General features: G+C 38.1%; 1 protein-coding gene across 1 annotated transcript in view; it reads left to right on the top strand.

Annotated features, from left to right (window-relative positions):
- glt1d1 (glycosyltransferase 1 domain containing 1) overlaps positions 1-19,861 on the top strand; it is a 73,602-nt gene extending 53,741 nt beyond the window's left edge. The window contains exons 13-14 of the mRNA XM_077600249.1: positions 13,413-13,497; positions 19,800-19,861. Coding sequence (XP_077456375.1) covers positions 13,413-13,416 — 4 coding nt within the window. The 3' untranslated portion in view covers positions 13,417-13,497; positions 19,800-19,861. The remainder of the gene's footprint in view (positions 1-13,412; positions 13,498-19,799) is intronic.
- Positions 19,862-24,315: the final 4,454 nt, after the last annotated feature.

Genomic DNA, 24,315 nt, shown 5'->3' on the forward strand with positions numbered 1-24,315 from the left:
GTGAGACTTTTGACGTTTAGAGCATTTTGGTGATTCAGTTTTTTTGAAAATGAGTAACACAGATCAGGAATACAGTTAAGGAATATTGTTATCCTAACATGTGCAAGACCAATCGGCATGGCCGCCCATGCGGCGGTGACAAACCTGTAGAGCAAGGGTGTCAGACTCGGGTTGGTTCGTGGGCCGCTTAAACGTCAACTTGATTTCACGTGGACCGGACCATTTTACATATAATATTTAGATTTTTTTTTATAAATGGATTAGAAAGCCCTGAATATTCAGTCTTTTATAGATCTAAAACAATGTTTATTTTAGCTTTTTAAAATATATTTTTAGATTTTACTAAATGATTTTTGAACTAAAAACACAGAAAAAATGGATTAAAAATGACCATTATTTATTTAAAAGGGGGACAATCAGGAAATTTAATATACATCGATACTCTTCGTTTTAATTTGATCCTAAAACAGAAAGTCGGCACTTATGATTTACTTTCCCGGGCCACACAAAATGATGTGGCGGGCCAGATTTGGCCCCCGGGCCGCCACTTTGACACGTGTGCCGTAGACTTTATTTACTTTGTAATAGACGCTAACATTGCCATTTTGCGGGGCAAATTTCAAATGACGGCGAGGTGTGATTTCCTCTGCTACGGCGTGTCTATAATCAAGCGCATGTTTTCATAGCGAGTGGCTGAAGCGCGAGACAACATGATGGGAACTGTCATCTGTGTCCCGTCAACATCTGCTGCCAGTATTCCGATAATCCCCGGAGTAATCCCAACGCTACAACAGAGACATCAGAATCACCCAGGCAGGACAGGGCCGCCGCGGCGAACGCACGCCAGAGCATCTTCGCTCTTAGCAGGGTGACAGCCGCCACTTCACGTGAAAATTGGTACCCACGCCCGGCTGGGGCTTGAATTGATGTTTACACGGCCTGACAAATGCGGGTGAAACGCATGAATAGACTCTGATTGTTTGAACTGAGGAAGGAATAGTGTCGATTAATGTGATGTTACTTTGATTTTTTTAGCCAAAGTGTTGGCGATCCCTGAGGAGGAGAACGGTCTTTTTTTTTAGAGGAAAACATCAAATGGTTAAATTTTCAAAGGGAGTCTTGTCTTTTTTTTTTTTACCAACGTGTTTTGCTTGGCGTCTAAAGGATGGTCGGCGAAATAGGAACAGTCTGATGTCAGTTCTGTGTCTTCTTGCAGATTGTTAAAACGGCTTTTTCGATAGAACTGGAAAACAGTTTGGACCTAATGAGGACCATCTGACAGTTTCGCTGGGAAAATCAAGTACGCCTATGTTACACCCTGCATTTTATCTTGAAACACAGGGAGAAATAATCACAATAGTGATTCGTTGTTGCTTCTTCAATCCAACTTTACTGGTATCTTTATCAACACAAAACCCCATAATATACAATTACACCCATATATATATATATATATATATATATATGTATGTATATACATATATATATTTATTTATATATATATGTATATACACATATATACATTTATACATATATATATATATATATATTTTTTTTTTTTTTCCACGACAACACACTCGTAAACGGAACAAACAAATTTAAATTCACTTGGATTAATATGTACAGACACACTCAAACATGCGTTTAATGTAACTTTACACAAAACTGAATTCTAATTTTGTTTTCATTTTTTTACCTTCGTTCTCTTCGGGTTAGTTGTTTGCCACGCCTCCCCCCTCACGTTCGCTATCGATGGGCTGTTTGCTGTTGTATTGCCTTCAAAATATTCCGAAAATGATGCACACAAATGTCCTCACAATAGGATGACGCACGGCCACTTGCCAACGAGAAATAGTCTTGTAGTACATGTTAGCGATCGCTCCGCTGCTCATAAGAACATCAGTGGCTCGCAACTCCCTCGTTGTAATAGCTCTGGTCGCAACCGCTTTGAACGGCGCCTATGAGAGAGAGCTAAAATATGGAAATCGCTGGTGACAGAACTGAGATATTATATCTAGGACTGCTTTAATCTTCATTTTCTTTTTCAGTAGACTCTTCTGGAATGCATCCTCTCATTGATTAGCAACAGCATAAGAATCTTTAAAAAAATAATAAAATTTCCACTTTAAAAGTGGTGAAATTAACACCCAAAAATTGAAAAGGCACTCGTTTACATGTATGTATTTTGACTTTTAAATTCGTAGTATGGCTCACAAGGAATAACATTGGAAAATATGAATTGTTTGTGGCTCTCTTCGTCAAAAAGGTTCCCGACCCCTGCTTTAGCATGTCACACCTACAAAATAAAGCGTGACGGAAACAAGTCGAGGGAACATTTTTTTTCACCTTGACAACAAAAGGGAAAATTAATGTCACGCCAAATATTGGAAAAGTTGATTATTTCCCTCAGAATGATTAGGCGTGATTCATCATCACCTCGTTAATTTCCAATTTAATTGTCCAGGGGGGGGGGACGGAAAAAATCAATGATGCAATATAATTGAATTAAGATTACAATCACGGCTTCTCCCATTCGTCTTAATCATTTGTTCATTTTACAGCAATTGTCCAAAATGTGATTTTACTCAAGGATAATATTTGTTTATGATCAGTCGTTGACTGAAAAACAGAAAAGAAACGACATCTATTTAATTTCAGTTAGATTCAAGTTGAAAGTCATGGAAACAAAAGTCAATTTAACAAAAGTTAAACTCACACCAGGTCGTCAAATCATTACATTCCGAGAAAAAAACCAAAAAAACTGGCCTTGTCTACAAATAAAGGCCAAACAATGTGTTACTTGAGTGCAAGGGCAGTTAAGATATTATTAATCCAGCGTCAGATCGGCCTGTAAAGGCCACTCAAATGACCTACGAGTCTGATGAGGTTTATAGAAGGGTCACCGCCAGCGAATGGTAACACCCCATTGGTTAAACATTAAGGTCACGCCGAAATCAGACTTTCAAGGATGAAAGGTGCTGAGGGCAACGTTCAATAAAACATGAGAGTAATCTTCTCATCATGAGTAGATTTGCTTTGCGCTTCCACTCCTAAGCAGCACAAAAAGATTTCCCCTGCGAGCCCAAAAAAGAGAAAACATGGCTGCATTCAACACCAAAAATAGTTTGGTCCAACTACCGCATGAAATGGGACTTCAGACAAAGCTTATCTTCAACTCCTACATTCCCCCATTTTTTTTATTTATATATATATGATTGCGAGATTATAGTGTCTGTCTGCTAGACTTCTTCTTTCTGCCTCATTAGCTGCTGATATTGGCTCGGTTATCTCACTTTATAAGACATTTTAAGGTTGGAGGCTGCTGAGTTACTGTCTCCTGAAGACACCATAGTGGAAAAGGTTAAATCTGTGTGTAGTGTGTGTGTGTGTGGGGGGGGGGGGTCTATTGAGGGGGGAGAAACATGCCTGAATGTCATTCTGAATCAGATGGGAGAGACTATAGGTCTTTTTTTTGTTTGCTTCCCTCTACTGTGTAATTTGTCGTACGTCAATGATGGCTCCATCTCGATTTTTTTTCTTCTTCCATGGCGTGCGAAGCAGAAGGGAGATGATCATCTTCTCGCTTATGCGCCAGGAGGCACGTGAAAAGTGATGGAATGACTCCTGACGGGAAAGTCCATCTAGTGAGGGAACATAGTGGGTTGTATGTAAACGTATTTGGTAAAAGAAAAAAATTGGAGAAAATCTGGGTGCAAAATGTTTAACGTTTGAATCAAGGGTGTCAGGGTTGGTTCGCAGGCCGCTTTAATGTCAACTTGATTTCACGTGGGCCGGACCAATATTTAGATTTGTTTTTATAAATGGATTAAAGGAACTGGATTAAAAGCCCTGAATATTCCGTTTTTTATAGATCTAAAACAATGTTTATTTTAGCTTTTTTTATATATTTTTTTAGATTTTACCAAATGATTTTTGAACTAAAAACACAGAAAAATGGATTAAAAAATGACAATTATTTATTTAAAAGGGGGAAAATCAGGAAATTTAATATACATTTATACTCTTCATTTTAATTTGATCCTAAAACAGAAAGTCGGCACTCATCAGTTACTTTACAAAATCAGTTTGGTTCGCGGGCCATGTTCATGCCTAGATCATTGTAGCGCACTGTCTTTTTTGCCGCATCTCTTTCGTGTATAACAGATATCTACGAGGGGCAAATAGAGCCAACCCGGAAGAAGAAAGGTATCAAACTTAAATACAAAATTAGAATTAAGTTTAGTGTAAGGTTAGATTAAACTTATTTTTGAGTGTGTCTGCATCGTAATCCAAGTTCATTTAAATTTGTTTATGTTATATTACGATTCACCGGTGCAAAAAGTTTTGTAAAATGAATATTTCGTAAGTAGACACATTCTAAAGTGCCAGGTATCGCTATATCGGCAACAGATGGACTTTATATGGACACTGGATTAGTATTTTAGGACATTTTAGGAAAGGCTTGCTGTGATATACTGTGAGTAGGTGAATGGAATAAAAAAATAATAATAAAAAACAAAGTTTTCTTGAGGCAGCAATCCATCGCACAAGTAGAAACTGCACCACAAACAGTAAACACCTGCAGTATTCATCAAAATAGTTTACAGGACGAGAGGGCCTTCACGTCCTACGCCTATAGAAAATTCTTTTTTTAGCCGATAGGGCCGACTTTTAGGAATTAGCCGGCAAACGGCAATCAAGTCCAAGGGATTAACAGGAATATTCTTGTTAGTCCAAGTTCTTACAACTCCACAGGGTGGTTTAGTTGACGACCCGTTGCTAGAAATCAACTTTAATTTATGCATATTTCTTTCAAGCGAGCTGAAAACAGCACGCCACGCAGGCTGAGCAGTTAGTCAGCCGTGTTATTAGATTTTTCTCCTTACCGGGATGACGGTGAACACGTGAGGAGTTTTTAGGGCAGGCGCCGTGGCAATCTAACAGTGCAGGTGTCATCACGTTATGTCGTACAAATAATCAGGGAATAAGTGAGGGGTGTCCAAACTTTCGCTTGAAGCCAGTGCTGCTATGCTGCCATCTAGTGACAAAGTTCTTCTGTGTGCTTGGAAAATGGAAATGACATCCAACATACCCAGCTAATATGGCACCCATTTTTGAACAATTAAAATCCCTATTACTGTTTTTCTGTCTATCTATCCATCCATGTATCTTCAATTGAGTATTGGACTTCTGTCCTTGTCCATGGCAGGCTATGAGTTCATTTTGCGTCACTTTCTTGTCATTTTTGGTTACCGAAAGGTCATTTTCTGTACATTTTGAATTATTTCCTATTGATTTGGGAGGAATTTCCAAAATGTTCGTGTGTTGGTCGCTTTCTGCTCATTTTTTAGCCATTTCCAGGATAATTCCTGTTCATTTTGGAGCAGTTTAAGGTTCCTTGTTAACTCATTAGGTGCCATTGATGGCGCTAGACCACAGGTGTCAAAGTGGCGGCCCGGGGGCCAAATCTGGCCCACCGCATCATTTTGTGCGGCCCGAGTAAGTAAATCATGAGTGCCAACTTTCTGTTTTTGGATCAAATTCAAATGAAGATTGTCGATGTATATTATATTTCCTGATTTTCCCCCTTTTAAATCAATAATTGCATTTTTTTATCCATTTTTTTCTTTTGGTGTTTTTAGGTCAAAAAGCATTTTGTAAAATCTAAAAATAAATATATAAAAAAAATTGGGTTTTCCACTTTAATATTGAATATAATTTTTAATAGAAATGTTTCCATTTTAAATGAAAAACAAATTATTATTAGATGTTTTCCCTGACTAAGAAAAAAAAGTTCAAATAAACTGTTTTATATCTATAAAAAAACTGAATATTTAGGGATTCTTATAATCCAATTTAAAAAAAAAAATCTAAATATTATATCTAAAATGGTCCGGCCCACATGAAATCGAGTGGATGTTATTGCGGCCCGCAAACCAACCCGAGTTTGACACCCTTGCGCTAGACCAAAAAAAAAACCCTCATCTTATCATATCACATCCACTAGAGTGTGAGGACCGCTCATTGAATGTGGACAGGCCAGATGTGGGCCTCAGGCCGTACTTTACTTTTACTAAAGATGTGATTAAGTGAGATCACACCATTAAAAATGATGTTTTTATCTTAGGTTAAAGTCTGGGAGGGGTCAACTTCACTCCAATTTAGAAGGTCTCTGTAGCTTTGGTGATGGGGAATCCACTTTTAGCTCCTCCCCAATCATTAGAATAATAATTCCAGCACCCGGCCTGGCCTGATTAATCCTCGCAAAAAAGAGCACTGGCAAAGACTTGATGTAGCATCCAAGACCTGAGACTGCCAGTTTCCATCTGCCTGGCTTTGGCGTGTCCACATCTTGTTAGACTAAACGTTTTGGAATATTACTAAAAGATGAAATCCAAGAAGATGATCGGGCATCAGGCAAGCATCTCCTGAGCACGCTTGTGCCTGCCTGCCTGCCCCAGGCCTATGGAAATGAGCATCAAATATAAAACACCGCTAGATGGCAATATTAGACTCAAAAAGAATTTTTGATTCCATTTGCCACAACATGAAAATTCATTATTAAATCTATCTATCGAATTAGGATGATGACGTCACCTGTTTGTGATGGTTCAGTCAGAGGGGAAAAAAATGAATGCCATACCTTAAGATAAACAGCAGGTTTTTTTGTTACTAAAGATGTAATATGCTTATAAAAAAAGCCAAATTTACATTCCTTCAACACAATCCATTTTCATAATAATATAGTACTTTTCAAATGTGTATATATATATATGCATTTATCTTTTTTTAAATTACAGTGGGGAAATTAAGAAATTGCATATTGTATTGTCTGAATATATTTTACACTATTAATATAATAACAATTTTTAAATTATGACATCTAACAGTGAAAACCGCATAGCCAAAACAGACCATTTTTGTTGGAATATTTCATTGTAGACTTTACCAGGGCACTTTTAGTCCACTTAAATGTACTGTAGGAGTTATTAATTTGTCAATATTTCAAATACTTGTTCTATTTAGCAGTAATTATATTAGCGACAGGATCATGGCCTCAACTCCATATTCAAATGAGTCCTCACAGTCAACATTTTCATGCCTCTAATGGTTATTTCAGCTGAAAGCTTGTTGCAAACCCGTTTTCACGTTTACCAATCAACTTTTCTGGAGAATATTTTCATTTTGAATTGTCCTCTTTCTACAAAAACTCTTCCAAGGAGCTCAATGAACTTGACTCCAGCCAGAAGACCACTCACCAGCTTTGTGTCTCCATTTGGGCTATTAATAACAATCGTTGCTGGACTTCTCCACCACTAAAAAAAATGTCTGACCTCCCTCCTGCTTTCAGTTTGAAACGTAACAAACTGCCACATCTTGGCGTCTCACTCTGGTCAAAGGCTACCCTAAATGTCCATCTGAACCGGCCCACCTCTCCAAAGAATTATTATCTCTTTCTGAGCATGAGATCAGAGTTCTAGTTCAAGATGGGGGTGAGTATTTGGATCGTTTGTATCTCCTATCTATCGAAGCATAAGTCTCATTCTCCTCGACGGCTTTGCCGGTCCACCAGAAGACGTTTTATCCGGCGTGCCCCTCCCTCCTCTCTCTCCAAGAAGATGAGTGACACATCAGAGATAGCCTTCAACTAATCCTATCCTTTATGCTCTGTGAGAGTAAGCTCCGAGCCTGTCGCCCTTTCACACTTTATTTGCCGCCGTTTGAAATCATACGAAATGTCATGCTCGGCGTCAGATGAGGAGCTCGGGGCCTTTTTTTAAAGTTCACTTTTCCAGGAACAGAAGAAACAGAGACATCAAAGCTGAAGAGATACCAGCACTTTAATTGTTGCCTTTCTCCAGGAAAATCTTGATATGAATACACTGGCTCAAAGTCTTTTGATTATAGTACATTAAAATATTCAAACACGAGCAGTATTTGAAAGAAAACCAGGTTGTCGTATGCCTTCCCAATATAAAAATATCATCCATATTAATTCAATCAACTAAATTAAAATAAAAGAACAGATTTTTTGAAAAATTTCAAAATTATTATTGGATGTAGATTTGTTTACTTAATTTCTCATCTATCTTTTTATGCATTTCCTTTTTAATCTATTTTTTTCCTCAAAAAGTTGAAATATTGACAGAAACAAGCCCCAAAAAACTCATAGTAATTGTAAATTTACAATTCCTAACACCAACTAACTCTTTAAATGTTGATTTAAAAAATATTTTTTAAAAACCATCCCAAAATTCCAATAGCAAAATTCCATCTTAAAAAAAAGTGATAAAATGAAAGCCAAGAAAACATTCCTACCAGACATTATTTTTCTCGTCAAAAACAATTGTGTAGCGCCATTAGTTCAATTATGAAGTCAAATATATTTATTTACAACTGACCAAAGTTATTGGTCAGTACAAAAACAATGTATTTTAAGAGCAATCCATTTCTGTCACTTGTAGGCTTTTTTAACAGTCGATGATTAAGAAAATATCATCTTATTTATACTATTAGCCTTATCCATAAAGAATTTACATCTCTCACAACATTTACAGACGCAAACAAGCTAAAAGGTAGAACTGAATTCCACTTTTTATAGTGAATTTCTTCAAAATGTCCATTTTCAACCACAAAGGCTGCGATTTTAAGAATTATCTTACTTCATTTCAACATTGAGTAAATTAAGCAAAACGTGTGGTGGTTCATAAACTCCAGCAGGTGGAGCTAGCAGGTTAGGCATTCATTTTATTCCATCTTTTCCTCTTCTTATCCTTCAGTGTCCCCTCATCCTATAGAAATGTAGTCATATAGAAAAAGCAATGCTACTTCCATTAGGCAGCATGTCAATTCAATGTTTTTAACACTTATTTTCTATTTTTTTCTCTGTCTTTCTGCCTAAATAACAATAGCACAAAGTAATATTTTGCATAATTGGCTTCAGGTTGCGTTCTTATCTCACCTCTCGTGCAATGATATTTAAATTTAACACCAGGTCACCCTAATGAGGACACCCAGAAAATGGATAGATTGTCGTTTGGACAATTCAAAGTGAAAGGCACAGATTTCAACACAAGTGTGTTTATTTATTTTGTGGTCAAAGCAACAAAAATGCTTGTCAAAGCATATGAATGTCTTTGTTATCTTCATACAACGGGCCATTGCATTTAACTCTTTTGTGTAGGTGGAGATACACACAGCTGTGCACTCCATAGTATTGAATTTGATTGAACTCAAACATATAAATCATCCTTAGGCTCTCACCGAACAGAAGCATCTGAACGAACAACAAAATCGCAATGTACACAATGTAAGCCTTAAATTGTTTGATGGCTTTACGTTCAAGGGTTATAGATGGAATAAAAAGCACAATGACAGCAGGTTAAATACAGTATGTTAAAGTGCTCACAGAAAGAGTAAATAGGTGAAATAGACAAATCACAAGGGTGTCAGAATCGGGTTGCTTCGCGGGCCGCATTAACGTCAACTCGGTTTTGTGTGGGCTGGGCCATTTTAGATATAATATTTAGATTTTTTAAAAAATAAATTGATTAAAAGAACTGGATCAAAAGCCCTGAATATTCAGTTTTTTATAGATCTAAAACAAGGTTTATATGAGCTTTTTTTTCTTAGTAAGGGAAAATCATTTATTTAATCATTTGTTTTTCATTGCAAAAGGAAACCACATTTTTCCTTAATTATGTTCCATATTAAAGTGGGAAATAGAAAATATTTTTAAGTATTTTTAGATTTTACTAAATGATTTTTTAACTAAAAACTGAAAAAAATGATTTAAAAATTGCTGTTATTGATTTAAAAGGGGGGAAATCAGGAAATATAATATACATCTATAATCTTCATTTTAATTTGATCCTAAAACAGAAAGTCGGCACTCATGATTTACTTTCTCGGGTCGCACAAAATGATGCGGCGGGCCAGATTTGGCCCCCAGGCCGCCACTTTGACACATGTGCTGTACTACACCATTAGCTTAGCTAGATAGCAAGTGTTCTAGCTGGATCGATAGACATACACAGACCTATTTTAATAGTGTTCAACTTAAAATATTGATAATCTCGTCAAAATATATTATTCAGCCCCGGCCCAGCCAATGATGCGCATTGCCCCCCGGTCTCGGTCACATGACCTCTGGCAATGAAGTGTGATTTTCTCCACAAAAATAATCTTAACTTGCCCAATTCTTGATGACTTTACAAATGCTTTGGTTTACAGCAAATCAGCATGGTTTAGATCCAGTCTGGTTTTAAGTATGCGGTTATTTACTGTATCGCTGATGATGAAAATTGAGCAATTTGTAGTATTCCAAAGTACACGCTCCATTGACTATAATGTCCTATTTCACAATGTCACGTCTCATGTAAATTTTACCTGGTTGAGTTGAGGATTATTTTTGTTTTTGTTTTTTTGGCATCACATAGTAAGTTCTTCTCCCCAAAAATATAGGTTAGGACTTTGTTCTCTATGAAAGAAACCAGGCAGTCAAGTTTCAAAGTCGTCTTTGGAATTAGGAGACACTTCCCCAAGCCAGAATGCAATAACTGTCCATCAAAAAGTTCACCGCTTGCGTGAGGAGGGCTGGCATTTGCCTTTGATTCTAATGCTAAGAGCATAATTTATGTAAGATGTTTGAATGGCTTTTTGCAAGAATAGATTAAAAGGAGTTTCATGTCGGAGGAGCCTGGAAAAAAAAAGTGCACGCCAAGCAGTCTTGTCAAAACTCCCGGGGCCGCCGCACGTAGGTTGACGAGTCGGGCGAGCGGCGATTAGCTCACGCCATTTATTGCACCAAACAACAGCGTGCCAATCAGAGACTTCCCTCGAGTTTTCCTGCCTTTCCCGTAAATATGAAAGACCTTGTCCCGACAGCGACTTCAAAGGTGGCAGCAGCAGCAGGCCTCATACCAGGCCGCCAAGTCTTCGTCAAGCCTTCCCCTTCTCCACATCAAAAACCGCTTGACAAAGGAAGCTCTTGGTGGCATAATGAGACGTATCGCTTCTTTCGACCATGTGTGAAGTGTGACATTGACTTTCTTGTGGTGGCCTGTGTTGACATTGCAGCTTGGTGTCTTTGGAAGCAGACTGGACAGTCGCAAATTCTGCCAATTCCTCGGTTCAACGGTCACATCTGTTTGTGCTGAATAGAAACAAATAGAAATTGGCTATATTGCTGAATTTGGGCTATTTATAGCAGATTTTTTTCAACCCAAAACTGGTAGAACAATCAAAATGACTGCAGTAATCCCTCGAATATCGCGGTTAATGTAGACCAGACATGGCCGCGATAATTGAAAAATCGCGAGGTAGCGTCACCCTTAATATGAATATAACTTTTTTAACTTCAGTAGCAAGAGTGGCTTCTGCTTATGAGTTTCAGCATGGATTTTCACATTTTTATGAACTTTAAAAAAAGAAAAAATAATGATAATAAATAGAAAAATCGCGAAGTAGTTCGCAATAAGTGAAGACGCGATAATCGAGGGATTACTGTATTTATTTATCTTATTTTTTATATTTATTTGTATTATCTTGAAGCCAGTCTCTAAAGCAGGGGTTGAGAACCTATGGCTCCCGAGCAACATTTGTTTCTTTTGTTGCGTGGATATGGCTCTCTGCTAACCTGTAAGCTAAAATGTTTTGGTTTTTTTTAAATGCTAAACAATTGAATTCCATGTACCCCAAACAACTTCGATTTCATGTAATATGAAAACCGCTGAAATAAGCACTTAAATCTCATCATTTCACGTCATTTTTCTTCCAATCTTCGGTTCGATACACTTGTCGTTTTGTATTTTTGTTAGTTTGTGTTTTGTAAATCAAATATATTGCATTTGAGTTTGGCCCAAGTTCCTTTGGATTGGATTGGATTGGATAACTTTATTCATCCCGTATTCGGGAAATTTCATTGTGACAGTAGCAAGAAAAGGCATAGTTATAAGTTAGACGGTACAGTCGCCAAGGCCACAGAACAACAAAGCAAAAGCACAAAGTACAAAGCAAATGAAAGTAAATGGGATCATTAAGAATCACCAAATCAAATCATTAAGACAGAAAAGCAGCAAAAACACAAAACGAGCAAGAGTGGACGGAGCTACCGCCACCGGCTGCCACTTGAACGGCGCCATTTTGGTTACGGTAAGAGGGTGAGAATGCAGATATATGAAAGGCATTTTAGACATAAATAGATAGGTAATAAGTAAGTTAATTAATAAATAAATACATGAATAAATAAATAAGTGTGTTGCTATATATATATATATATATATATATATATATATATATATATATATATATATATATATATATATATATATATATATGCCTACGGTTATGGTTCGCTCCACTTTTGCACAACCTGCAGTTTGTGACACCTTTAATTCATGTAAATACTCCGTGTACTATAAAAGTAGTGTTACACATTGCATGTCCGGAACAATATGCCTCAAAAGTATTCATCTTGACTTGAAGCAGTTCACACAAATGTAAATTTCAGATGATCCATCCAAAAGCAAGCGGTAATTACAGGTTTAGTCTACAAACTCACATGTCGCAAACCATAAGAGAAGCCATACCTTGTGATGAAGACTATTGCCAGCCAATTAAGCTGAGACAAAACAATGCTCTAATTACCTTTGACAATGATCTCTTTAGAGCCAGGATACACAATCTGTCATCCATTATTAATATGAAAACGAGGTCAAAGCCAAAAACGGAAGTGACATGAGGAAGCGTATCCTAAAATCGACATTTTTTTAATCCTATAATCACCAAAAAACAATTTGTAGTCATCATCATCTACGAAATTTGACGGGAGCATCCATCGTGAAAATGACGGGATTGTGTTCTATCATTCCGTCCCGGTTAAGTTTTGGCGTGTCTTTTTGGTGTCCCGAGATTTACCTCGAATTGTGCTCTACCAAAGATGGAGGCGAGTATTGTTTTCATGACAGAGATCAATGGACGGGTGAATATGCTTTAATTCTGCAGGAGCTTCTCTCCCAGGCTAATAAATGCAAGCCTCCCTGCTGACTGGGCTGTCGTGCTGAGCCCAGCGGGGGTTTGCCTTTTTGTGTTCCTGTGCCCAAATTATGGAACCATCAATACGCTGCCTGGAACCAGTCAATAGAAGCTCGCTTTGTGGCTGAAGGGAGAGCAACTTCAAGGCTGATCAAAAAGAGAGACAAACGCTAAGCTCTGACACATTTGCCCGATAGAACGGGGAACAAAAATGCTAAAGTGTTCATTCGGCGTGAATAAATGTTGCAAAGTCGAGGAAAATAAGTTTTAAAATAAAATTTTCATCATAGTTGCACACCTTGATGACTGAAATAATCTTAAATAACTTGTGAATTGTGCCGTGAAAATAACTTTTGTTACGGTTTGCCTCTGCATAGGTGAAACTTATGACGAGATTGAGAGTGCCTGACATGGAAGCATCTTTGACTCTTAAATCGTCGGATCTCAGTCGACTACTGAATGGTAAATATGTTACATTTATGCCTTTATTTAAAGCGGCTGCCGAACTAACTTGTTATTGTTTAAAAATGTTAAAACCAGGATTTTTTGTTGGTACACTTTTGGTAGAAAGGTGGTAGTTTTGAAAAATCTCTTAGTTATTCCACATGAAAAAATGCATTGGCAACGCCATCTTAAGGTTAGCAATTCTGGTTGTGACATCACAAATCAATTCTGGTTGTGACATCACAACCAGAATTGATGATCATTTCTAGCATTCTAGTGCGACTCTACCTAAAACATGTTAATATAATGACAGAACAACCACATTGCAACAAAAGAATAGAACATAAATAGTTGGCATACTAGCCCCTGGCTGTGTGATATCTTCTATTAAAAAAATTCTAGTGGGCGGAGCCAAGGCAGCCAAGAAAGGCTTTTATTATGAATTTTTGGGGTGAATTTGTGTCCCAAATTTGGCCTGCTATCATTTTACAGTCAATCCCTTTAGCTTCTCATAGAACCTCAACTTAACTACAAAATCTGCACCAATATTACATTTAGAAATCATTTCAAACTGCCGATAAAAAAACTTTATTATTATTGGCATCATTTGATTTCGCTGCAGGAAATCCTTTAATGACTACTTCATCATTAAATTTAGTTTTCCTGGCCTCCAAATTGTGATACTCGTGCTTTCCTTATTTTAGCGTGAGTCAATGATTATGTTACCCTACATTTCTCAATTGAACTTCCCTCTCGAAATGCTCAAATAAAAGCCAAATTCCGCTTCCTGATCGAGATCTCGTCACACGCCTTTTGACAATGCACAGGCGATGAACGCCATTGTTGTGCGCGAGTATTTTTCCACGCCGCCGCTTGTAGCATCAAGTGAATTATTAAGTATCCGGCATCAAATAGCTTGTAAAACTCAGCGCGCCACCCCCCCTTCAACATGGAAAACTTTCTTTCCTTTTCCCCCATACACTTTTATTTTTGTTGGCTTCTCAAATATGGAGTTGTCTCGCTATTTTCAAAGGGCTTAAAAAATAAGAGTTTCCCCAGCTTGCAAGCGCATTCAAAGGGCGCCTCCTTCAGATGTGCCACCTTGCAGCGTGGCGGTGGCTGTGCGGGAACGGGATCATTCAGATATGCTAATGGATCAGCGGGGTAGCTCGGAGCGCGGCTTACCCCGCTTTAAAAGACAGCTGCCTTCTCCCTTTCTTTTCATGCCCTACTCTCCTCCCGCTTCTCTTTTGCCCACTCCACGCTGATAGCAGGTTGAAATGTAATAAGCAATTACATTTCTACTAATTACACAGATCCAGCAATTAGCGCCGCGCGTGTAATTCCAGGTCGTGCGATATGGGCCAGAACGGGAGTTCAGACGACGGGTTTTTGGGCGGTCATCTGCCGTCATGATATCACGCTCACTGAGGAAACGTGGAGATAATGGAGCCAATGCCCGCCGGCCCTCCCCCTCGGTCGTCCCCCGCCCCCCCATGTCATTGCCTGTGGACGAACCGTGGTCTCCGCCGGTCCCACACTCTCCTGGGTTATCTTTTCTCTCCAGCCAGAGTCATGCTGCGCAGGAATCCTGGGTGATTGGGTTTCTTTCAGGGGCCTTATAGTCAGTCATAAATCGGAGGGGATCCCGCCCGGCCCCTCGCTCTCGCCCGTAACCCTGGCTCCAGCTGGCAGGGGACGATTGTTGCCGAGCCGGGGTCGTAGCGGGGTCGCTCTCTGTGGCGTTTCTTGCCTCGCTTTTTTCAAGTCTTGCTCTGCACTATAGCCCCCTTTTCTCCGCGTCTCCGGGCTGAGGTTGCTAGGGCTTGGTATTTGCTTTTAGGACTGGGTTGTAATTACAGAGAAGCTCAACTTCCAACGCCGAATCCGGCTCAACAAATTCTTTCACTGCCGATCGGTAGCGAGAAGCTGCTCGAGCTAGCCGAAATGGTAATACAGTGGTACCTCGATCTACGATCAGCTCTACCTACGACATGCTCGAAGTACGATGACAATTTTGATCGAATAATTCGCCCGAGATACGATCAAAATTTCGAGATGCGACCAAGCCAGGTGGCCATGACATGAGAGGCTGTTTATCATTTTTGTCGCATCTCTTTCGTGTATAACAGATATCTATGAGCACTGAACGATTTATTCAGACGAGTTTGTCCTAGCATCGACCAGGAAACGCACAACGCGCATACACAGGCAAAAAGAGGGCTTTCTGCGGATTGAAGTATACTCGTGTACACAACACCGATAGCCAATGGCACCCTTTCTCGGAATAAAACTTCATTACCCACAATCAATCATATTAATAATGTAATAATAATAATAACAATAAACCGATTTTTAAAAAAATCTAAATATTATATCTAAAATGGTCCGGCCCACATGAAAGTGAGTTGACGTTAATGCGGCCCGCAAACTAACTCGAGTTTGACACCCTTGATGTAGGTTATGTAGACTTGAGTAAAATTAGAAACACTCACAAGCTCACATCAACTCATTTCTACCATTCTTTTCACCATTTATCTATTGTATATTGTGTTGTTTTTGGGCACCAGAAGACACCAGTTAGTTCCAGCTGCAATTTTCTTTGGAGTGAGATTGCGTCAGTCTGCCAACATCTGGGACCACAAATTAAAACAAAACCAACACAATAACAGTATTGTCACATCCTAATTTATGTCTCCCTTTTATCCTCTTGCAAAGTGGCTTGAATCCAAACATGTTTGCAATAAACATCGAGAAAACGCTTCATGTTGAAATCACAGAATATATTAGAGCAAGGGTGTCAGACTCGGGTTGGTTCGCGGGCCGCTTTAACGTCAACTTGATTTCACGTGGGGCGGACCATTTTAGATATGATATTTAGATTTTTTTATAAATGGATTAAAAGAACTGGATTAAAAGCCCTGAACATTCCGTTTTTTATCGATCTAAAACAATGTTTATCTTAGCTTTTTTTTAAACATATTTTTAGATTTTACAAAATGATTTTTGAACTAAAAACACAGAAAAAATGGATTAAAAAATGACAATTGATTTAAAAGTGGGAAAATCAGGAAATTTAATATACATCTATACTCTTCATTTTAATTTGATCCTAAAGCAGAAAGTCAGCACTCATGATTTACTTTCCCGGGCCACACAAAACGATGCGGCGGGCCAGATTTGGCCCCTGGGCCGCCACTTTGACACATGTGTATTAGAGAGACTGTACTCTGCGTGTAACACATTAAAATTCAGTCTGGAATAAAAGGATTTTATCGACATCCTAAATCCTTTAGATTAAGCCAACCGTTTGTGGCAAAGCAACGGCGTGCGTTATTGTCTGGCCTACTTCAAAGAGACTGGAACTAAAATATCATCATGCTACGGAAGCATGACACGACTTTCCTGGCTAAAATGGAACAACCTAGACCGTGTTCCCTGTGAAATAGGATGCAGGCTTGGAGGGTGCATTGTTCTATTTCAGTTGGCTCGCCATTCTGACTTGTGACAAACAGCATCTGTACCAGAGACTCGCCTTCCTCCCACGAGGCAGATGGGAACAAACCCAGTATAATCACTTCAAATAAACAGGATGCCATTTATTTGTGCGCCCCACCAATTGAAGTCTGTCCCTGGGTATCTAATGAGGTTTTTTGCTATTAATCATTTTAATGTTTTGACTTCATTCGTGCCAGTAAGGAGAGATGGAATGAGAAATTCTATATTTAAGACGCACGTGAACTAAACTCAATTAAGCATTGGAGGGTTCTTTTATCTTTCGGTTTGACCGCCACTAGATGTGAATGTTGTGGGCCGTCTTTGAAATTGGATTGGATAATTTTATTCATCCCGTATTTGGAAAATTTCATTGTCACAGTAGCAAGAGGGTGAGAATGCAGATATATGAAAGGCATTTTAGACATAAATAGATAGGTAATAAGTAAGTTAATTAATAAATAAATACATGAATAAATAAATAAGTGTGTTGCTATATATATATATATATATATATATATATATATATATATATATATATATATGTATATATATATATATATATATATATATATATATATATATATATATATAAGTGTGTATATATATATATATATATATATGCCTGAAAATGACACCGCAATTTCAGCCTAAATTTGAATTTAACTTCATTGCTCTTTAACAAAACAAATGGCTGTGTTAAGACCTACCGTATGTATACATGTACATCTGTGTATGTATATATGTATATATACATATATACATATACATATATATACATATATATATATATATATATATATATATATATATATATACATATATATACATATATATATATACATATATATATATATATATATATATATATATATATATATATATATATATATATATATATATATATATATATATATATACATAGATATACATACATAGATATACATGTATACATATGGTAGGTCTTAACACTCAGCCATTTGTTTTGTTAAAGAGCAATGAAGTTAAATTCAAATTTAGGCTGAAATTGCGTTGTCATTATTCCACATATGAAAGGAATACAATTCCACACGCCCACTGGACTTCAACGCGGGGATTTCCTGCTCCAGGGTATTACAAAATCTAATTCCGCCCGGTAAATTTATCGCTAAGCAACAATTGGTGCCATTTGACAGAACTTTTTGAAGAAGTCGGTTTTCAATGCGTGGCTGACAGTAAAAAAAAAAACTCTTTAAAGCAGACTACAGTATAATATCCCCCAGACATACACAATTTAAAGTATTTTTCCTGGTGTTTTTGCTAACATGCTTGAGCACGTTTATGCCAAAATACCCAGCTTTGTGAGTTCGACTGGATCTCGCTGGCGTGTTGCTACTTGCGTTCGGCTTTCGCTTTTCAGGGTCACCTGGCGAGTGTTGGCTGCTGAAAACTTGATGTTGCTTTGGTGATGTCATTATTTACATTTCTCGGCTTGTGTCATAGCAGCGTGTGGCCAGAACCATTTAACTTTACATGTAGCTCCATTGTTGCGAGGAGGATTTAGCACGCTTGCTGGGTGATCGTTTGCATGGGCCGTTGGGAACCTGATTTAAAAAAAAAAAGCTTTTATCTCGAATTTCCACCTGTAAGGACCTCAATAAACCAAAGAAATAGCCGTAGGAGATGACACCTGGTGTTACGTCTGTGGGATTAGCATAGCTGTATTCTTGTCTGAAAGAACACGCCACGATACAAAGAAAGTGGCAAGACTGGACTCAGAGTAAGACTCAGATGCCGAGTTTTCTTTAGTTCATTCAAAAATGTCTTGATTTTCCAGACCTTCGCTTAAAGGGAGAGATAGAAAACTGAAACTTCTCACCGAGGAGGACTGAAAAATGCCTAAAACCAACGTATACACAAACAAAAATGCTCAGTCACTCTTTCAGGGAAAGATTCTCTTGAACAAATAGTGTAGATCATAGGTGTCAAAGTGGCGGCCCAGGGGCCAAATCTGCCCCGCCGCATCATTTTGTGCGGCCCGAGAAAGTAAATCATGAGTGCTGACTTTCTGTTTTAGGATCAAATTAAAATGAAGAGTAATAGATGTATATTAAATATCCTGAGTTTCCCCCTTTTAAATCAATAATTGTAATTTTTTAATCCATTTTTTCTGTGTTTTTAGTTCAAAAATCATTTTGTAAAATCTAAAAATATATATATAAAAAGCTAAAATAAACATTGTTTTAGATCTATAAAAAAACGGAATATTCAGGGATTTTAATCCAGTTCTTTTAATCCATTTATGAACATATTTGATGGACAGTTGCTTGGGTTACAGTTTCAAATCATTCAGTGGAAGTACAATTGTATTTACATTGATTTGAAAGAAGACAGATTGCTTTTTTTATCACAATTGAGTGTTGAGAGGCCAAAAAATAATTCAAATTGTGGGATTGAAGCAATATTAAATAACTCGCAATATGATGAAATTCTATTGTTTGTCAAAGAAACTGGACCAGTGAGCCAATAATCTGAATTGACATTTCTAGGAGAACCTAAAGTGATCTATCGAGTTGTTTTTATGCTATTTGGCAAAATAAATTCCGCTTTGTTGCAGTCTTTCCAGAGAATTTTCATTGCCAGACAATACAATTATTTTTTCATTAGTCAAAAGTTGCCAGGTTTGTGAACAACACAATTTTCTTTGGCGTTTCACATTGCTTATTGATGTTGATTTCTGTTTTGCTGGCCAATAACATTTTTGGGCCACATTACATTAGTGACGATTGCTACAAGACATGTTCAGTCAAAAATGGCAGCTGGTGTTTGTGTGTCATCTCCCACAGATGCCGAGATGTCAAGAAGATCTGTGCCTTTTCCAGTTTCCTTCAGAGGAAGACCAAAGGGATGAAGATGTCGCCAAGGCTGTTTCTGCTGTCACAAGCCGTTAATGTGTGTGGAGCAATTTCTCAAAAGGGCGAGCACTGACAACTCTCTGTAGATCAGGTAGGTAAGCATGAATAGAAAGTCAACGGCAATCTAAGTGACCCCGGTGCTCATTCAGCTGACCCAACGTGTTGTATGGTTGGCCAAAAAATAGCAATTCCCATGGAAAAGAAGCTTAGCGTCATAAAATGCACGATGGAATCACAGACACCAGTAAAGACCAAAGTTAAATGTACTTAAAAAAAATAATAATAATAATAACAGACCTTACGTCGCCAACAGTCAAAGACCAGGAAACCTCCTGTTAACGTGCCGCCAAAATGAGGACGATATTGTCATGAAAACTGAACTCGTTTGTAACTCGAGGTCTCACAATACTTAACAAATTGATGAGTTTGGTACCCGGACATTTCGTCAACGGACAATTTGTCGCCGGACACTTCGTCGCCAGACGAAGAGCGTTTTTGTCGAATGGTTGCTTCCTCGCAAACGATTGTTTTGTTGCATAAATAATTTGTTGAAAGTGATCAAACAGGTAATCTCTCTCTCTCAAAATTATAATCACCCTAACCTTAACCATTAACCTTAACCACTATCCCCTAACCCTAATTCTAACCACTAACCTTAACCACTATCCCCTAACCCTAATTCTAACCACTAACCTAAACCGCTATCCCCTAGCCCGTGACAAAATGTCCGGTCAATGAACTGTCTGGCGACGAAGTGTCCGGCGACGAATTGTCCGTCGGCGAGATGTCCGGTCACAATGAGTTTTATGATAAAAATGTGATTCCTCATCGATTCAATAGAGTTTGCTTTTAAGAATGAATACAAACAGAAACGGAATATGTTGCTTGTCAAAAATTATCACTTTGGTTTGGACTTATTTTTGAACCATGTCTTTTGCTCGGTCAAAGAGTACGCTTTATTTATACACTAGCCCTAAATCAAAACAACTGCGTAAAAAGGCTACATTGAAGGTAACGTGAGTTTTCAGTTGGGTATCTTGTGTCTGGAGCATGTTTTGATCACCACAATACAAAGCAATCAAACAGCTATTGCACTTGCAATGAAAAAATAAAAGCACGAGTTGGGAATAAAGCCCACTAGCACATTCCGTAACTGGGTTAGCGACAGCTGTTGCTGTGCTTTGACAAGATCTTCCATTTGTGTGAAGGCATTATGTTATGCAGAGCTTTTTTACTTTCTCGCAGCATTTCTTTTTGACTCCTATTTGACTTCACGTTTTCCTCCACGGTCCTCCCTTGATATTTTTTGAAGTTAAGTCGTCACACATTTTAGCGCCGTTGTTGTTGTTGTCGCGCTGGTTTATGTTTTATGATGTACGAAACCAAGAGAAGTAGGGCAGGTCTACCGTTATTGATTAGCATGTTAGCAAAAATACAATTTCCCTTTAGCTACGAATGGGAGGAGTAGGAAAGACCAAGAAGTTATTTCGTGCTGTTTTGATATTTGAGCTTGAGGAATGCCTTCAGATAAACGATACGCTATCTGAGGAGGAAGCCGCTAAGGGCGCTTACAGTGATGAAACAATATCTTGGAACAGATGAGAAAACATTTTCCCCAACATAACGCAGGTTCCTGTTAGCTCACACCTTACGACAACAAGGTGAAGAGATCGGGGCGAACTAGAGCGTGTATTCCGGACGCGGAAAGTTCATTTTGCGGGTTGTTGTAACCCCCCTAGTGTCGGCTGACAGACATTTGAGATTTCTGTTCAGCTGTCTGACATCTCCGCTTCATTGTTCTTGAATGACGTGCAAGAATGCGCAAAGATCCAGAATAAGAAAAATTACCCAAGAATGACAAACACCAGACCGCAGACAGTCTCTCTTCTCTCTTCGGTCTTCGGTCTTGTCTTTAAACATGTTCAGGTTTCACTGTGATGAAGTCAATCCCTCCAAGGCCCTCAAACATAGTGTTGAATTCCGAAACGGCAACCTTACTTATCTTTTCGCGCCTTGTTGAAATCCTGCACAATGAGGGATCGTAAATAACCCCTACTTGTCTACATTTGACTTCAATGAAGCCCATTTTCTTGGCTTTGGGGGTTTATCGCCGCTAGCAGACGGAGAAGGAGCGTTTCTTTCTATTTTAAGGATGACGACTATCCGATATGCCGATTATGGCGAGCCGTGTTTGGCTCTTTGTGCTGCAATCAAAGACACTCCAAACGGACAGAGAAATGCAGTGGGTAGCGAAATGTGACGGAATTGTGTCAATAAACTTTGCGGCGATGTGCTTGCGTAAAAAGGATTTTTTTTTCACTTGTGAATGATCACCCCATGCAAAAATGCAGGTTATTATTATCACCGCTTGGTGAAGTGGGAGAAGATCGCTTTGTTGACAATCGGGGAATTCAAACGTAAATCTTTTTTTAAATCTAATTTTTGTAAATATCCCTTTAAATATACAGTTTACATAAAATACAGTATAATTTCCTTTAATTCGTTGAAAAATACTCATTGAACGTAAATAGAAACTGAAGGAAAAAGGTAAACATAAATAAATATACGGTTTATATGACAGTATATTATTTTTATCGGACAATATATTCAATAGTTATGGATTTGTGGAAGTCTTGATCATTTATTTTGGAATACCATATTTTCACGACTATAAGGCGCACTTAAAAGTCTTAAATTTTCTCCAAAATAGACAGGGCGCCTTATAATCCAGTGTTCTTTTTATATGGAAAAAAACATAAAATGTGTCATTGATTGAGGGTGCGCCTTATAATGCGTCGTGAAAATACGGTACCCTAACAAGATTTATTTCATGAGTGGTTAAAAAATCATTTTAGTGGGACTTTAAAACATTGTTTTGCCGTTTCCCATGTTGATGTTAATTACGTATTTTTAAATGGTAACCCGTCATTTTTTTACTTGGTCAAAGCAACAGATTTTTTACTGGGTTGTCCGCTACCTCATTTGTTCTTAGTCAGGGTAAAAATAGGGGTTTATATCAGCATTTTTTGTGTTGAAGCAATTTCCTACATGACACGTATTTACCAATTAAAAATGAATGAATATGAGAATGAATTTCTTGGAAAAACTACTAAGAGATAGGCTTCTGTAGCAATGAAACTAAATGACGAATAAAGCCAGACTTAACCCAAATCACTTGCGATAAGTGAACTGAAATGAGATTAAAACTGGTTTGGAATTTTTGGTTTATTTTACAAACAAAATGACCAATTCCAATCTACCAAATTCTGTCAAGTGAATTGTGGGACTTAAAAATAGCAGGCAGTGAAAAAAAATGTATATCAACATACAGTGTGTGTGAGCTTCTTTGTCTGCGTTTAGTGTAACAGTCTAACTGGAGTTGAGTGCAAGAAACTGGAGGCTTATCGAGGTGCTATTCGCTATGGGACAAGCTGCAGTCAGTTTGCATTTCATCCGTGTTTGGTCGATTGTTATGGGTGTAATGGATTATTTTGGATTAGTCCAGTGGAGACTTCAGTTTGTTAGAAGCAAACATGCTACAGCTGTGGAGCTGTCACTCAAATGCTGCAAAGAGAGGCTTTATAAGGGAGGGAGATTTGCTTCCCAGATGCCTTTTGGCATCACTGGTTTCAGTTTTTTGGGCTGCTCTTGTTTTTGGAGGGCCATTTTTTTGTAGAGATGGGCGAAAATTACCTGCTTGCATTGTTTTCTATTCAAATGGACAAGCAAGAAAAGTAAAGCCGACGCAGGATTAATGACATCTGAAGGCGTTTGGAGTCAAATGAGGCTTCAAAATGTCTTAGTGGTGTGACACTTGTTTGATTAAAGCTGTCTGACATTTTGTGCCCAAATTGTGACGTTCGGTAGAGTGACACCAGCTTCGACGTGTCACTTTTGTTTGCCCATTTTTAATTTTGCTGTCAAAGCCATCAGATTGTTAGACCCTCAAACGCTGTAAAAGTGTTAGGTTAATTAATAGATATACTTTAATATAAGAAAGACATCGGAGAACATATATCCAGTTTTACTTGCAAGTGAGAATCAATCCTGACTCGTCCTCGTCACAGATCATTCTAAAGAAACCAATCCTCTCCTGTCCATTTAGTTGCATTAGAATCTAAAGAATTAAGGTTATCTTATTCAAAACAATTGCATAAGTGTTCAACCCGAACAACACAATTAAGGTCAAAAGTCGAAAACAACTGCGGAACAACAATTGTATATCAGGTAAACCGAGCAACACTATTTTAAAACAATTGTGAGTATTTTCGGAGGTTTGATTCGATATCGCCATCTGCTCCGGAATCCAAGTCAAAACAATTTAAGAGTCCTTCACCGATCTTCATTGCGAACTTGCGACTGGGTGAAGGGTCGAGGTTTTAATCCAAGTCCAATAGTCCTCGGATCCAGGGTCTGGGTGAGGTGTCAAGTCAACAGTCCTCGGATC

The sequence above is a fragment of the Stigmatopora argus genome, chromosome 5, assembly GCF_051989625.1.
Source record: "Stigmatopora argus isolate UIUO_Sarg chromosome 5, RoL_Sarg_1.0, whole genome shotgun sequence".
Classification (NCBI taxonomy): domain Eukaryota; kingdom Metazoa; phylum Chordata; class Actinopteri; order Syngnathiformes; family Syngnathidae; genus Stigmatopora; species Stigmatopora argus.